Genomic DNA, 17,031 nt, shown 5'->3' with positions numbered 1-17,031 from the left:
AGTATCATGTGTTGAATGTCTTCTTTCCTGAACTGTAGCTTTCTCATGGAGAGAAAGCTGTGAAAATTAAGCTGTTGAAGTTCGCTAACAGTCACAACTTCTTTCTTGTGGATGCAAGGCCATAGTTAAATTAAAGAAAAGAAACAAATCGAATTGCTCGAAGCAGAATAGTAACCTTATTATCTAATCCCACTCTTGATCACATTCGAAAAAAAAAAAAGGAAATGGAATGATCGTATGGCATTTATTGGCCAGGATATCCCCTTCGGGGTTCGGCCGCTGTACTGCAAGTCCTTTTAGTTGCCGCCACTACGATGACTTGAGTGTCAATGATGACGTAAAGGGTTATGGAGGACACACTACACCCAGTCCGCTGCCGGAAATCGAACTCGGGCCCCTTGCGTGATTGGCGGTAACGCTACCGCTGCGCTACGGAAGAAAGTGGTTTCACGTACTGCACCATTCGCTCTCCTTGACAACGTCGCATGCAGCTTCGCACGTGCGCACATCATCTAGAGACCGCCCCGCTGAAACTGCGCATAACGCATAGTTCCGTGCAAGCATTTTTGTATTTCTTTCCATTCACTTAACTTGAACAGTAAAAAATTCCACTAAATGTAGACACATGTCACAGTCTAAACTGGTTCTAGGCTGCTTGAACGCTATCTGAACACTGTTTAGTGAGATAGCTCCAGTGTTGGCCCGTTTAGTCGGTCAATGACTGACAACACTACATAAAATGCTAATTAATATTTGAGCATGGTTGTGGAGTTAACTGAAATCGCCAGTGTGAATCCTGGCATTTCCTATGTACTCCAGCACGACACGGCTCCTACTCACACCTTCACAGCTTCGTTCTAAGACTTCGTGTCCACCTGTCGTGTTGTGGAGTAGGAAGTGCTACCGATCTTTAATGCTTGCTGACTCACAGCAGTGTGAACCTTTCTACCCTGTATGATGAGATACTTGTGGCCTGACAAAGCACAGAAGTGTCCCATGCTGATCGGAAAATGCACAACCTGAACTGAGCTATTTCCATCCTTTCGCTAAGCTAAAAGAACATCTGAGGGAAAGAGACTTTCTGACGACGAGGACGTTCAAACAGCGGCTCTCTAATGGCTCCGTGTCCATGGAGCGGATTTCTATCGTCCAAGAATTGAACAATTGGTAGAACGTTCCGGTCATTGCTTACAGAGCTATGTAGGTGTCTCACTTTGAAGGTTAAGACAGCATTCAATAGCAGTTACTTGGGATGTCATAATAATTAGTGACATGTTTTATTAAGTCCCATAGTATTACGTAAATGTTGTAGACAACACCTAAATGAAATCATACTTACGAAACGTCAATACAAAACCCAGTCGCTAGAAGTCCTTATTCATCTGATGGAAATCTCTCACAAATATTTGTGATTACATGGAAATCGTCGACAGAAAAACAATACCAGTGGAATTACCAGTTCATAGGTTTTCACCCGTACCGTACTTTTATTAAACGAATACTTAACGATTATTATGATGAATTTGTAACTTTACTAAACGATCATTATGGATGAATTTGTAATATTGCTAAACGACCATAATGGACAGAAGAATAACAGAAGGCATTTCGCATGTGATTCGTAAAGAGATAATTCATTAGCATCTGATTATCATTCAATAAGTTTATTCTGAGAAAATAATTTTAAAACAATTTTGGACGAATTACTGCTCCCTTTCACATATTTTTCCCTGCAACCAAACAATACTCAAGGCCACAAATTTATCATAAATCCGTCGTAACTGAAAATATAACACTGAATAAAAATTGACGTTTATTCTATATGCGATTTGCAATTGGTACACACCATCATCTGATCGAGATGTTTGTTACCACCTACTCACGTCACGAGCTGTCTGCCTTATCTCTACTACATTTAATGCACGGTCATGTGACTAAATACATCAAGATATAACATTTAAAAAGCTTCCAGTATACATATTAGTGGGGAAGTTTATGAGCTCTGCACTTCGAAGCGAGTAGGTCAAAGATCTAGAAACAGCGTATCATAGAGGAAAAAGATTATCATATGCACTTTTGGTTGTGTTGAGAACATGGCACGCACAAATAAATTCCAGTATCGAACGTTACAACTGCCCTCAGTAAGACAGTGATACTATTACGTATTTGGTTTTACTGACTGTAAGAATACTGGCCTATGAAATCCTTCCACAATCTGTAACTACCTAGCGACTAACAAAATGGTTCCCCCCTTACAGTGCCTGTCACTTCAAACTCCTGAACTTTAGAGTATTTTAGAGTTACGGCAAACGGTTCCATTGTCCAGTTACCATTGCATTACTAAATAATTACTAAATGTTGACGCAGAACGATATGCATTTCTCTTGTGACATCAGTAATCTGTGTGATGAGTTTTATGGTCCTGGCTCTTTTCCACAAAATGAAAAGCAATTCAGTGTCTACTTTTCTATAACAAAACAAGTTGAAACAATAAAAAAATCCATCACATATTAGTAGTTCTAGGCCACGCTAGATTATTCTCCTGTACTACACTAGTAAATCTCAGAACACAGTCCCATGTTTATTGTGTATGAGCGAAATTCATTACTGCAGACATCCTTGTAGGTAGGGCAACCACAGATATAAGTTATCATCTTGGGTATTAATAAAGCGGTTCAGCTGTATTTAGTCCTTTATTTTTAGATCACTACCGGTTTCGTGTCACTCAAAGCTACATCTTTAGGTGAAAGTCTGTATTACAATAAATCCTGAAGGAATAATACCCTGAGACACCCACTGATATGATAATTTTCTAGAATTATTTTCAGATAAAAAAAAATTTTTACCTGAGAATATTACAGTATTTGTACTCACATGATTACAATATTAGAGCCAGAAATATCGAAAATTCGTAGACAACATTCGCTGCCAGTCAGAACAAAACACCGCTAAAATGTTAATTCCGATCCAATATTGTCTATGGATTCTAAACAAATTATACCATAGTGATTCATTGGTACCGTGAAAATAAGTGAAAAATATTAAGATCAAATTTGTGGTTAGAAGGAAAAGCCAAAAGGTTTTTGCAACAAAATGGAGGGATATTCTACCTGGACCAAAGTCGTCAAGTAAATAGCTATTGACGGAAAAGCAGAACCTGCGAACCGCACTTACCGCTTCTCCGGTCTATACGCAATCGCGGACAGCGTACGCGGTCACATGCTGTGTCATACTGACGGCAATAAAGCTTACAGCTTGCTTACAGACGGCTCGCGCATGCGCATGCACTGATCATGTGCGGACTCAACCCCATGATCGGTGGTCTTCTGTGGGACACAAGAATGGCGACTGGAAATATGGAATACCGGGATAAAAATTACAAAACTTTTTGAAAAACAGTCTGTAGAATATAATAGTTACAGTCGGCAAGAATTTTTAATTAATAGCGCCCGTAAGCTATGCTAACCTAAAGGAACTCTTGAAAGTTTAATTACTTCAAAGAGGAATATCAAATGCATATTTTACGACAACGAAACAAAAATGCCGGCTGTGTCCACTGAGTAAACTTTAAGAACCTTAAAATTATAAAAACTATGGATTTATAATTTTTTAATTCTTCCCCTCTTTTTCAGTTAAAAGGATCCAATACTGTAGTTAATTTCGACTCTATTTAAGTACAGATAAAACTTGAGAAAGATTTTAGAAGTATAAATGAAAGGAAGATTTGCAAAACCTAAGATAATAGGGTGGAAGGGGTGCGTAGGAAGTGGCGAGGTGATTTGGGGAGGGGGAGGGAAGGTCGAAAGGAGGAGGAAATTGGAAAAGCCCAGAGGAAACTAAGGGGAACTGGGTAAAGGGAGTACAGAGTATTACGTCGATCAACTTAGGCTGTCCAAATTTACCAAAATGCTGTGCTCTCTCAACTCCGTTTTTCCATTCAGTGTTTGGTGTGGAAAATGACGAATGGATCTCGTGATTTCGACCTCCTCCAAGGTGCTTATAGTGTGACCGTTGTTTCCCCGATGTAAAATTCTTGAATTACTAGGCAGCTCACTGACGTAAAGCCTCTACTCACGAAAGTGGGTACAGAAGGCAGATTTTGAGCCGGAAACACTAAGGTGTTCTTTAAACCTGCTATTAAAGTTCCTGCCACTTTGTCCGATGCACCGCACGGAGCAGTCATTGCAAGTGATGCTATATACCACGGTTGCATAATATTTTGAGAATGTAGCATGTTCTCTGTGCCAACTAATTACAGGAAAGAGAAAAGTCGGTTCGGCATTTTTAAAGCGCAACTATCTGGTGATCTTTGCAGAAATATTGACGACATATAGGATTTTAAGCTACGTTATACCAGCTGCCCTCCGACTACCGATAGTCTGTTGGGTTGGCTTTCGTTTTTATCTTTCCGAGGATACCCAGATTAATCCTTTTGACAAACTCACTGTAATAACCAGTTTTGTAAGCCACGTACTGTATAATTCTAAATTCTCTATCGAGGGCTTCCTTTAACAACGGGACGCTACGGGGCCTGTATAGGAACGACTTGAAGGATAACTTCTTGTACTTGCAGAGTGCTTGGAGGAGTTATGAAGCACTGTATCAGTGATGGCTGCCTGTCTGTAAATACGAAATCACACTTCAGTACACACAATGTAAAAAATCCAGATATGGTAACGTCCCCCCTAATTGTGCTGAACAGTAAGCTGAATGTTCTCGCGTACCTAATTCAACTACTCGTCCACTAACTGGCAAAATTCCTCACGTGTCTCTTTGATAAGAAGGAGAATGTCATCTAGATGCTAGTACCAAGCTACGGATCTTGCTAGCAAATATTGGAAACTGAGTCATGGCATGCAGCTCAAAAGCTGTCGCGAAAATTCTGGTAAGACAGTAGGGACAAGGAGGACCGTGCTGCAATAGCTTGTTTTTGTAAAAAGATATTATCCCGAAATATGAAGTAACTGAACCTTAGAACCAGTCCCAACAGTTCGAGTACATCATTGATTAAGTTGCCGAGCCGTCCGCTACGCGCCATTAAATTCTGAACCACAATATGCTGTACCTGATCTGCCGGAATACTGGTCTACATGTTCTTGACATTTAGTGACACCATGCACTATGAGTTCCTTGGGAGTGGACCGCGGGGGGGGGGGGGGGGATGGTAAACCTGGATAGTTTTTCAGTTAACTATGCGCAGCTGTGAATGTTAAAGCAAACCGGTTGGCAATAATCTTGGTCGAGGTACTTTGCAAGAAATTTCTAGTACTGAACCGAGCCCAGTATGGGCGTTGACACTGGACGATCCGGCAAGTCGACTTTATGTAGGTTAAGCACAGCCCGGTGTCTTTGTGCTACTGGGTTCATAGGAACAATGTGTTTCTTCATGAACGGATTTAGAAAGGTAGTAGTTGTAGTAAGGGTCATTTTTTAAGATGGCCAAATATCTATTCATAGGATCTACATTAGACTTAAGAAATGCATTATCTGCAACTAAGGTTTTCACTTTCTTCACATACTGATCTTCACGTAAAATAAAGGCTGTTTTCCCCTTGTCCGACCGAACAATTAGCGCTCGCGTTTTGCTCACCGAATATCTTATTGATGCTCTCCAAAAACGGCTTTGTCACTGCAAAATCGTTCCTTTACTAAACCAGACGCTCTGTAGTCCTTACGACCTCTCTCGATTTTCTTATTGACTCCTATAGCAACTTCATTGCTTTCAGCAGTGGTTAGGTTGGCACCATCACGCGCAGAGACAGTGTGGGGGACCAACGAAGTAACCTATTGTTGATTGGTTACTTCATTGGTGTTGTACGACAATTCTTTCTCTAAAAATGACGTTTCTTTCTAATTAAAAGTAACATCAGAAAGGTAGCGCACCCTAGGATAAGAGTCACAACCGCATCACTGACATCCTGATGAACAATCTGGTGCCCCTTACTAAGTAACCTACTCAATTTATTTTGATGTGTAGCACTCATACGTTCTCTAAACTGTCCCACTTCATCCCCAAAGTGTTCACGGGACCAATCATACTGGTGCCCGCTAACTATCATGGAAAGTGATAATTGAGCTAAATATAATCCCGTTGCATTTCACATCTGAAGCAACATGTCATAACTTGGCGAACGTAGTGTTCAGACCTAGACAATACTTGTCGGAATAAGTGTATTATATAAATTGGGATGCAACCACTTTTGAGACGGATCTTATTGAATTTAATACGTGCTTTAACTTCAACAGTGCAACGGCCTTGCCGCAGTGGGTACACTGGTTGCCGTCAGATCGCCGAATTTAAGCGCTGTCGGCCGTGGTCGACGCTTGGATGGGTGACCATCCAGGCCGCCATGCGCTGTTGCCATTTTTCGGGGTGCATTCAGCCTCGTGATGCCAACTGAGGAGCTACTCGACCGAATAGTAGCGGCTTCGGTCAAGAATGCCATCATAACGACCGGGAGAGCGGTGTGCTGACCCCACGCCCCTCCTATATGCATCCTCCGCCTAGGATGACACGGCGGTCGGATAGTGCCGGTAGGCCACTCGTGGCCTGACGACGGAGTGCTTTTTTTTTAACTTTAACGCAGGATTTCTGTTATTAAAAAACTAAAGCAGGTCCTTTTGGCCTCGCTTAGCATGCTTCTCTCCACAACCTTGTTGGTAGGGCCACCACAGCTAGCAGTAGTCATCTTCGGTATTAATAAATTGACTCGGCTGTATTTTATTTTAGTTATGTGAGTATAAAAGTTTCAATACTGGTTGGCTGTGAGCACTATGGGACTTAACATCTATGGTCTTCAGTCCCCTAGAACTTAGAACTACTTAAACCTAACTAACCTAAAGACATCACACAAAACCCAGCCATCACGAGGCAGAGAAAATTCCTGACCCCGCCGGGAATCGAACGCGGGAACCCGGGCGTGGGAAGCGAGAACGCTACCGCACGTCCAGGAGTTGCGGGCAAAAGTTTTAATATTCACATGTAACAGTTTATAAGAATTTTTTTTAATTTTGTAAAATCTTAAAATGAATTTAGAAAATTATCGTATCATTCGATGTCTCAGGGTAGTTATCACTTCTGGATTCTGTATTTATTGTTATTCAGATGTTCATCTGGAGATACCACGAAACAGGCAGTGACCTAAAAATAAAGGACTAAATACAGCTGAAGCGGTTTATTAATACCCGAGAATTTTTTTATTACTCTTACTCAGTTACAAATGGACAACGAGTCGCTCCTACTATTCCTATATATCTGCAGTGCGAGTCTCAAATCAGAGTATACTGCACTTACTCAGTACCCATTCAGTTACCTGAAGACTTACCTTCTAGTTCCTGGAGTCTCTTTTTTCCACACGACAGGAAGCTTAGACCGGTGGTTTTCTGTGGATCGCCTATGAAGAATGATTGGCACAAATGGAAAAAGCGTCGGAAATACAAGTGCATGGATACACAGTTTTAATGCAAAGATGGTTATATTTCTCAAAGATTCACCCTTCCATACAACAACAGGAAATTCAACATTCTACTCTTTCGCCGCCAATTTTTATAGGCGGGAAGTCTCCCGTCTCCTCCTGAGAAACTTGTTTATATATCAATAATAATGAACACTCAATTACTACAGTATATGTTAAATTTGATGTTTAGAGAGAACACGTCTTTTAAAAATAATTAGTATTCATTTCAGCTCTCGTCGTAGTATTCATGAAGTAATACTGTTCATTCAAGCTTTCAAGGACAACAAACTCGAAAACAAACATTTCCGTTAACACTTCTCTACCCAGAAATAATTAGAAAAAGTGAGTGTAGCACTATTCCGTATGTCATCGAATTACCTCCTGCACAATCGTTATCCAAACGACACATTGTTTGTTTCGAATATCATCGCATGCGCAATTCATTCACTCACTCAACCATTCGAATGTTTCACAACGGTAGTACAGTAGTATGATAGTGCAATATAGTTTTCTCTTGAACACGCTGATTATCGTGATATAGTCCTTGAATGCACAGTAAAATGTATGTGTTCATAGTTAACGCCACAATTTGGCACACACTTCTCCACGCGGTCAGACCAAAGAAATATGCTTGAAAAACTCCGAAAGTAATTACCGTCAAAACTGAAGTTACTCCATAACGCAACAAATAAATACGACAGCACAAGTAAATATACTATTCGATGCTACATGTAAGTAAACTGGTACCTTAAACTGGTAACACAGTGAACATACAAATCTGAGTTCAATCTCTTCTTTTTTCCTTCAGTATGAATAAATAGTTATTTACACGAATTATATTACATCTAATTATGATTGAACATTTGATTAACTCTGAAATAGAAAGAAACTTATTTTAGATTCCTGCGCGCTTATGTCTGCGCGAAACAATTGCACTCTGAATGGAAGGAATAAGGCTGACTTGTAAACTGTCAATGTAACAAGTATGTAAGTCTTTCCGTATCCCTAGAGTAATCACATTGTCAAAAATATTTCATTAGTATAGATTGTCTTTTTGCCTATTCAACCACAGGAACATTCTTTACTTACACCTTTATGGTTAATCGTATTGGACACTGAAGAGAACAAGGAAAGGGAACCGAAACCAGCAGAGAGGAATCACAGTGTTAATGATACGAAATGCACACTCGTACAGCTGTGCAACAGCCGCAACTTGGGAGAGAAACTGAAAAACATAGCGGGACCCGATTCATGCGAATTTCACGTCACCTGCTACTGACAGAGGTATCTGCAACCAAGATTGCTACGCACACAGACTAGACCGGGATAATAAATTAAGCTACTATGCTAATACTTACTCGAGGCAAAAGACCTCTGTTGTTAGTCTCGATCTTTTCCTTGATAAATGCAAATGAAATGTTGCACATGTTACAACGAATTTCATTTACAGAAATGGGGAGTTCACGGAATTTTTCCATGAAAAACCGTCTAAATTTTTTGACGCAGCCGATGTTATGCGTCGTTTTGTTACAACATACTTAAAATCAGCTAGCTCCGTTCGTGGTATTCAGTAAAAAAGCTCTTAAAGAGATTTCCAATTTAAAGACTACAAGAACTTTCACAAAGAACATTTTAAACACCATTGCCGACCCACAACTTGTATTACTGCTAACTATTTACAAACGGTCAAAGACAATGACACAGGCCAATGGCAATGTGTTTAACTTACGAAGCACCATATTGATGTCCTTAATGTACAAAATAATCCAGTGTAAATACCGTTTGTCGAAACATACAAATTTTATTTTATTTTATTTTATATTTAGCTAGTAACTGAAGACCACGAGCAAAGGGGAATCAGATGGGTAGGAATAGACTAATATTTTAATATTAGGAACCAAACTATGTAGTAATTTTACACTGACGAGTTAAAGGTTACGACATTTTTTGGCCTTACTGATAGATTATAGCAGACAACAGAGAAAGCTGTACAAATTAGCCTTCATATAACAGCTTTTGGCAGTCAGTCGCCGTTTTATCCGTGGACTGCACAGCGATGTGCTATTTTCAAGACTGTACAAAGTGAACGCACATCTATGATATGTTAGATTCCCCTATTAAGAGCTACCGATTCTTTGAAAGGCTGATATCAATTGTATACATGACCGGCTTTAATATACATCTGGAAAGGTATCTGAAATTGAGACACTACACAGCAAAAGTCCATTAACAGATGAACGCCAAAATCTTTCGAACACCTCGGTTGAACTAGCAAAGTTGAACTAGCATTAACCGGAATATTCTATCAGTGCTTGCGTGCCTCGTAAAGCAATGATTTCCAACTTCCTACTGTCATCCGATTAAAGCTTAAAGTGCTCCGCAATAGCCGTAATCGTTACATTAAAAGAAATAATTAACATTTCTCCTTCAATTTTCGCTCCCAGAAAGAAACAAATTAGTCTTACTTTGACGTAAAGGGGAAGAAAATTAGGCTTTAACGTCCCGTCGACGACGTGATCATTGTAGATGGAGCTGAAGCGCAGATGGGGAAGTACGCCGGCCTCGTCCCTTTACAAACAACAATCCTGCCATTCACACTAATTTATCAAAGAGAAGCACAGATAACTTGAATCCAAGTGGCAACTGGAGTTCACTTCCTTATAGTGGTGCGCACATTAAAAGCATTGAGACGCGTTCAGTAGCAAGGGGAAGTGTACCTCGTGATACATAAGCCAATGGCGGCATTCTGTCGCGTCTGTTTGTAACTTGCACTTCAGGCTGTGTGTAGAACACTTAGCGCTGCGGTGTCAAGTTGTTTTATGTATGGGGACTGCACTTCGCCACTTTAGTGCTCATTGTGGGTGGCATAAAACAAATACGACAATTATTTTAACATTCAGTATTTTACTCCGATAAAAAAAATTCCCTCTTTTGCAACTCAATGTTTATTTTGTTTCAAACCAAACACGTTTTGCTTATGCTAGGCATCATCAGTGTTCTGTAGTATAACGAAACTTATTTACTTATTCACACATAATTTGCTACGAGATCTACAGAGATTCCTGACCATCATATAAATTACCATGCAGGCGTTCGTTTTCTATGTAATATACAAGTTAATGGACAGGAAGTTTTGTACGGGCATGACTTAAAAGTTGCGCGCTGGTGGGAATATGGGACGAACATAAAGGGCACTCGGAAAGGTCCCATTCTAGCACTGGGTTTGAGTACCATTCAAGCTGCCGCAGAGCGCAACGGCCTTGTTTTTGCCGAGCCCTGGGGAAGGGCCGAGGCAGTGTATTTACTGTGCGCAGTCCACTGCGGGGGCGGCAGGTGCACCTGATGGCCAATACATTTGGACCGCAGCTGTTTCCCCGCCTGGAAACAATGTGTGCTCCACCATTACGAAGTAAACAATCTTTCCGCGAGCACAGTACGGCGACCGGAGCCAACACTGCCACTGAATTCACACGGCCAGGGCGATGGTTTTAATGAAGACCGGTCCCTTCATAGGCTACCCGAGCCCGGCATAATGGGTCTCACTGACCACTCCAAGCACTAGAAGAAATCAAAAGAATGCGTTTTAGGATATGCACCGACAACGAAACGAAATATCCTTTTCTGTCCTCTTGTTTGTCCTTATTCGGTAAAACGATAAACTGACAGTTAAGAAATCGATATTATTAGGGGGTTCTGAAACCAAAACCATATATTCTACAACGATCTAGAATCTCTCTTCTAGAATTTATGGTTTTCATAAAATCTAACGCACCAGTTTATTATAAAGTGAAGAAGCAACATGGCACCGAGTGACGCAAGTACTTCTAGTACAGCTGCTTTCCTATTATTTTGTGGCTTCATGTAGGTTAAAAGTAACCGTTCATTAATACTTCTGTCAACGTATGTCACTTTATAAAGTCTTTCATCTTACATGGCTCTCTTCAGAATTTTTAACACTTCTCCACATTTTTGATGAGTTTTAAATCGCATTACAACTACAAGTAGGGGTGAAACGCATACCAACACGTCAGAAACGAACGTGGATTTAAAACACGCCAATTATCCAAGTATGATGGTAGTCAAAAGGATGAATACGAATTAAATTCAACAATAGACTGGGAGATTATTACAAATAAAATGTAATGTAAAACGATGTTGTGACTGTTAATAGTGTTCATAGTATGAAGGCTTTCACGACCTTTACCTTCTGGTAAACCTTCCAGGATGAAAGGTCGTGGTCCATGAAACTCTTCAGCTCCTAACGTTTCGTCCAGAGCTGCGCTGGACATCTTCAGAGGGGTGTTTCTCCTACGGTGATATTTTAGTAATTTTTGATGTAGTATCTTTATTTACTATGATTCCAGTTAACGAAGTTATGGATTTTATAACGAATATTTTTCCAGAAGATCTTACTGCTCTTTTCAGACATTGTCTTACTTCCAGTCAGTTCCAGTGGAATAATGAATTGTATGAGCAACGTAATGGCGTAGCAATGGGTAACCTATTCGGTCCTGCAGTAGCTAATTTCTACATGGAGAAATTCGAACAGTCAGCTTTGGAAAAAGCAGATAAGAAACCATCTCGCTGGTATCGGTATGTAGACGATACATTTGTGGTCTGGTCACATGGTAGAGAAGCCTTAGACGAATTTTTTGATTACCTTAATCATATAAATCCAAGAATTCAGTTTACCATGGAGAGAGAAAATGACAAAATACCGTTTTTTTGGATGTTTTAGTTATGGGACAGACAGATGGAAGATTGAAACAGCAGATTTTTAGAAAAATAACGCATACACACAGATACATAAAAACTCTAACCACCATCCACAACAAAAGAGAGGTGTGATTAAAAGTCTCGTTGACAGAGCCAGACGGATTTGCACGCCGGAGTATCTAGACGCCGAATTAAAACATCTGAAGCACGCTTTTGAGAAAAATGGCTACTCAAAGAAAGAAGTAAGCAGAATTCTGCACCCAAACAACAGAAAGCCTGAGGAAATGCCTGAAAAACGATGGAAGAATACAGTCTTTCTCCTTTTATAAAGAAAGTAACGGATCAGATTGGAAAGATTTTAAGTGAACATGATATTAGACCTGTTTTTATACCAACGAAGAAAATTTGTCATGTTCTCCGGTCTGTAAAAGATAAACGCGCTCCTCTATCAGCCAGTGGCATATATATAATTCCGTGTACATGTGGTAAAGTTTATATTGGAACAACGAAGAGAAGCGTAAATACACGGTTAAAAGAACACAGAAGTCTTTGCCGATTACGGAAAACAGACAAATCGGCTGTAGCAGAACACGCTTTTCAGTCAGGAAATCATCAAGTGAAGTTTTCCGAAACCAAAATTTTATCTACAACGACGAACTATTACCCACGGCTTTGTAGAGAAGCAATTGAAATATATAAACATAGGGATAATTTTAATCGGAAAGAAGAGACCATGAAACTTAGTGATATTTGGACAGTAGCACTACAGAATTGCAAGACAGTTTTATCTGTGACGAGATTACGATCGATAGGTAAGTTTTATCTCTGACAAAGATTATCTCTGCATATCACGTGTAACTCTGGCCACGCCCACTTTCTACGATATTTAAGTCGCTCTCAGACGTCCGACCCGTCAGTCGGCGAGACTCACGGGAGGAGAAACACCCATCTGAAGATGTCCAGCGCAGCTCTGGACGAAACGTTAGGAGATGAAGAGTTTCATGGACCACGACCTTTCATCCCGGAAGGTTTACCAGAAGATATTATAATAGTGTTGCTGAAGCGTTCGTTATTGCGGATTCATAAAGAAGTAGCAAGTCATTTACACACATCGCGAAGCTACATTTAAACTTTGTGACTGAATCAGCCACTCAAGGCAGCGTAATTGTATATGACTTCATCTTCATAATATTATAAAAAATAATTTTAGGTGGCAAATAATGTTTTTCTACTATCTGTTGTATGTAACTATAGAGCACCCTGAAGTGTCTGGTTTATCACTTGTTGGGGAATTCAGCGTAGGCCATCCTACACTGTACAAAAAATAATGATGGGGTCTATGAAACACAGTGAAAGTAAATTAACAATAATTCTTAGAGCTCAAGCGATATTGTAGATCTGCTTGTGATGCTATAAGAAACTATGTGGAGCAGACGCACGAAATAGTCACTGCTAACGCACTCTGCACAAATCTGACATTTCCAGAATCACTGAAAGAATGAACTTGCATACCGTGCTCACAGTTGAATTTTATGAGGGAAGAGGTGCGTGGAGAACCGTAGCCTAGTTAAATAAACCTAGGCTCTTCGAGTTAATACTGCCTGCATTGCTGACGAATGACGTCTGAGAACGATAAACAAAGTACTCCAGAATGGGACAAAAGAGTACAGTGACAACAAAGTTTCGACACGTAAATTCATGAATTATCTGCCAAGATGAATTGAGACATTTAGAAGTCAAGGGTATAGGCGACAAATTTTTAATTTCAGAGTTAAGTGTAGATTTCAGTAGTTAGAACAGACACTTATCTATGTGATGAAGAGATACATGTAACAATCAGTCTGGTGTTGCCATTTAGTGACTGAACAGAAAACTGGTAAGACACAATCACATTCCCTTTGGAAGGCGAAGGGTATAAGTGCATTTATATCTCTTGATGATTTCAAACAGCCCTTTGTTTTCCTGGCTGAATCTTCAACAGACGCTATTTAATTTAAAATTATTATACTAGTTCTTCGTAATTGGTTCTACATGATTTATTGCTATCATTTTATTTTCTACACAATTGTTTGATGTTATAGATGATTTTAAACTATTAAAACAAAGTGCACATCTGTGGCAAATGTGTGAACTCTTTATAGAGTTTTGTGCATAAAATACTGTACCATCTGTTACAGAGAGTTTCTATAGATTTGTGTTTAATAGAGCCTTCAATCTGGGTTTCCACACCCCTTATACTAATACATGTGTAACGTGTGAGTTTGAAAAATTTGATGGCTCATGGACACCCAAAAATGTTCAGACCCTGACGCCTGAAAGGGAATTACATTTGCATAAGGACAGGCAGCTACAGAGGAAAAACACAGGGCAAAAATTGTTCCGACTATTACAGTTGGGAAGTAGCAATATGTTTTGTCAGAGGATGTTCGTAACACCTATGTTTTCTTGCAACAGAGCGTATTATGCAAGAAAACTCTAGAACCAGAATTTTTGTACACTAGGTGCTGTCTCTGGGCTTGCAGCAATCTCTGTTTGGTAGGAGAGTAAAGCTGCTCTTTGGTTCCAAGATACTGGTTCCTGTCTTTTACACTATATAACGAAATTGCCCACACCAGTTAAACACATCAAAACTTTAATTGACAAATCTGGGGATCGAAATGAAACTACATAAATTGTAAAGTTCTCGTATTAACTTATCCAGAATGCACACACTGAAACTGTAGCTCACAAATTAATGACATCTTGTCATTCGTGCATGGAATGCGACCAAGATTTTGGAATTATTGAGAATGGTACCAGGAAAATCCTTGGAATCTTGTACCTGATGAGTGGGCACTGCTCAGTTCCAAGGCCAGAAGGAAACTCAAGGTAGTCCAAGTCACTGACAATGATTTCATTACGTGGAATGGATTCAGTGATTATCCCAGTACCTCAGTGAAAGCAGTGAAAGGCTTGAGGAAAATGCAGTGGCCGCATTTTCTACAGAAGTCATCCTTCGTGTTGTTTTACAAAGAGTCTCTCAGTGAAGAGCTAGAAAATTTTCAAAATGTTAGCAACAGAAAGCACATAATGGCGGCAGAAATATCAGTGCCTTCCGTGCTCCAGAAATCAATAATTGAACACTTAAGTTAAAATATCTGAAGTACAGAGACCTACATACTCTACTTCCCTTTGTGCCACCAGCACGAGATGAATTTTATCAGAAACTTCCACACCGTGAATCTGGAAGGACACTGAAGCCACTTAATTGTAATCATGAAAAATTTGATTGTTATTCAGAAGATGAACGGACTTTGAGTCATGTTCAACTCAACTAACTAGTTACTGCCTGCCATTAAAGTGCTCATATTAATGTCACTATGATTCATGATTCTGAATTAGTAATAAAGAAATTACTGACAAAATTCTGGAAAAGATAGGCAGTACATCTTCGAAAGTGAGCAAATAATTACTTTTTCCTTAAGCTGTTCATGGAATTTTCTGGAATGTCTCAACTTCGAACATAATTTACACAAAACTAAAATATTGTTACTTATACCCCTTGGCTTCTAAGGGTCTCAACTTCAAACGGTGAAATTATGTAAAACACAAAAATAACATAAAAGAATGCAAAGAGAAAGTACATTGCACTTAGTCCAAAACAAATGTGTAGTACCAGACGCAACTGGGGAGTTGCTCAGTTTCAAACGAGAACATAAAAACCATCTTTCTGAATAATTCGCCAACTACATGGCAGTGTTAATTAAAAAGAGAAGCAGCCTGAAATATAAGATGGTGTCAGGTTATATAACATGTACTTACACTGAGGTACGTAAAATCCTTACTACCGAATGTCTGCCCCTGTAGTTGAGTGGTCAGCGAAGTATCTACGCTAGATTCTCGGCACTGTGTTTTGTGTAGCGGAATGAATAGAATGCGGTACATTGCGCCTTGCGAAGACAACCGAAGATCTACTTCAAGCTACAACCTCTATGATAACCCTACATCTGCCGCATTTCTGAAGTGGCGTCTTTGGTTGAGGATGCCAAACGATCGGTTTGTAGCATGTTGTCCACGCAGTTTCATCGAATAGTTGTTATAACACTGCTGAATACTTACGATTCACCACAGTGTTATTTTGCTAGAAATTTAGTCTCATTTCAGTATGGAATCCTACGATCGAAAGCCTGGGAGATTAGTTCTAATACGTAATGGAAACGAATTTTGTATCTTAATCATTCCGTCTAAGCCTCTGCAGCGTTGCAGATATGACGTGAAAAACGGAGGAACCTTGGAGCCCCAAAAAGAGCAATGCATCCATCATTCATAGAGAGAAAAATAATGGGGTAGTGGAAAGGTCCTCATACGCCCCACGATGCACAATGTAAATGTTAAGTGCGATCGTAATGCTTTGGACTGAGCGACGGCACACGCCAGATGCACGCACACAGTGGGTAGTGTTAGGCCAGTCAGCCCTGCACCGGTAGGCGGTCCGACGGGGCGGCGACGAGCAGGCAGCGGCGGCCCGCGGGCGGCGGCGCTTGGTGCGGGGGCCCGCGTCAGACGGCCGTGTCGAGCCGGCATCAGACGCGCATCTCGTCGATGGCGGCGGCGGGCACGCGCAGCGCGGGCTGTGGGTGGTGGTGCGGGTGGTGTTGGTGCGGGTGGTGGTGGTGGTGCGGCGCCGCCAGCAGCGGCTGCGCCTCAGGCGGACTCTTGCTGCGCGGGGGCGGCGGCGGCCGCGGCACCGACAGGTGCATCGTCGCAGACCCGTTGGGCGGCGACGCCGACGACACCGACTCGCCGGTGGGCAGCGGCGCCACGTTATTGCCCATTTGCGTGATATGTTGGCCGCCCTGCAAAACAACACGAGATGTTA

The 17,031-nt window shown here is 40.7% G+C and overlaps 1 protein-coding gene across 1 annotated transcript in view; it reads right to left on the bottom strand.

The window, feature by feature from the left end:
• Positions 1 to 7,462: 7,462 nt before the first annotated feature.
• Positions 7,463 to 17,031, bottom strand: part of LOC126335344 (neuroligin-4, X-linked-like) — a 397,024-nt gene continuing 387,455 nt past the window's right edge. Inside the window, exon 11 of the mRNA XM_049998528.1 lies at positions 7,463 to 17,008. Within this exon, the coding sequence (XP_049854485.1) occupies positions 16,736 to 17,008 (273 nt within the window). The 3' untranslated portion in view covers positions 7,463 to 16,735. The remainder of the gene's footprint in view (positions 17,009 to 17,031) is intronic.

Source organism: Schistocerca gregaria, chromosome 2 (assembly GCF_023897955.1).
Source record: "Schistocerca gregaria isolate iqSchGreg1 chromosome 2, iqSchGreg1.2, whole genome shotgun sequence".
Taxonomy (NCBI): Eukaryota; Metazoa; Arthropoda; class Insecta; order Orthoptera; family Acrididae; genus Schistocerca; species Schistocerca gregaria.
This window is presented reverse-complemented; position numbering and strand designations above follow the sequence as displayed.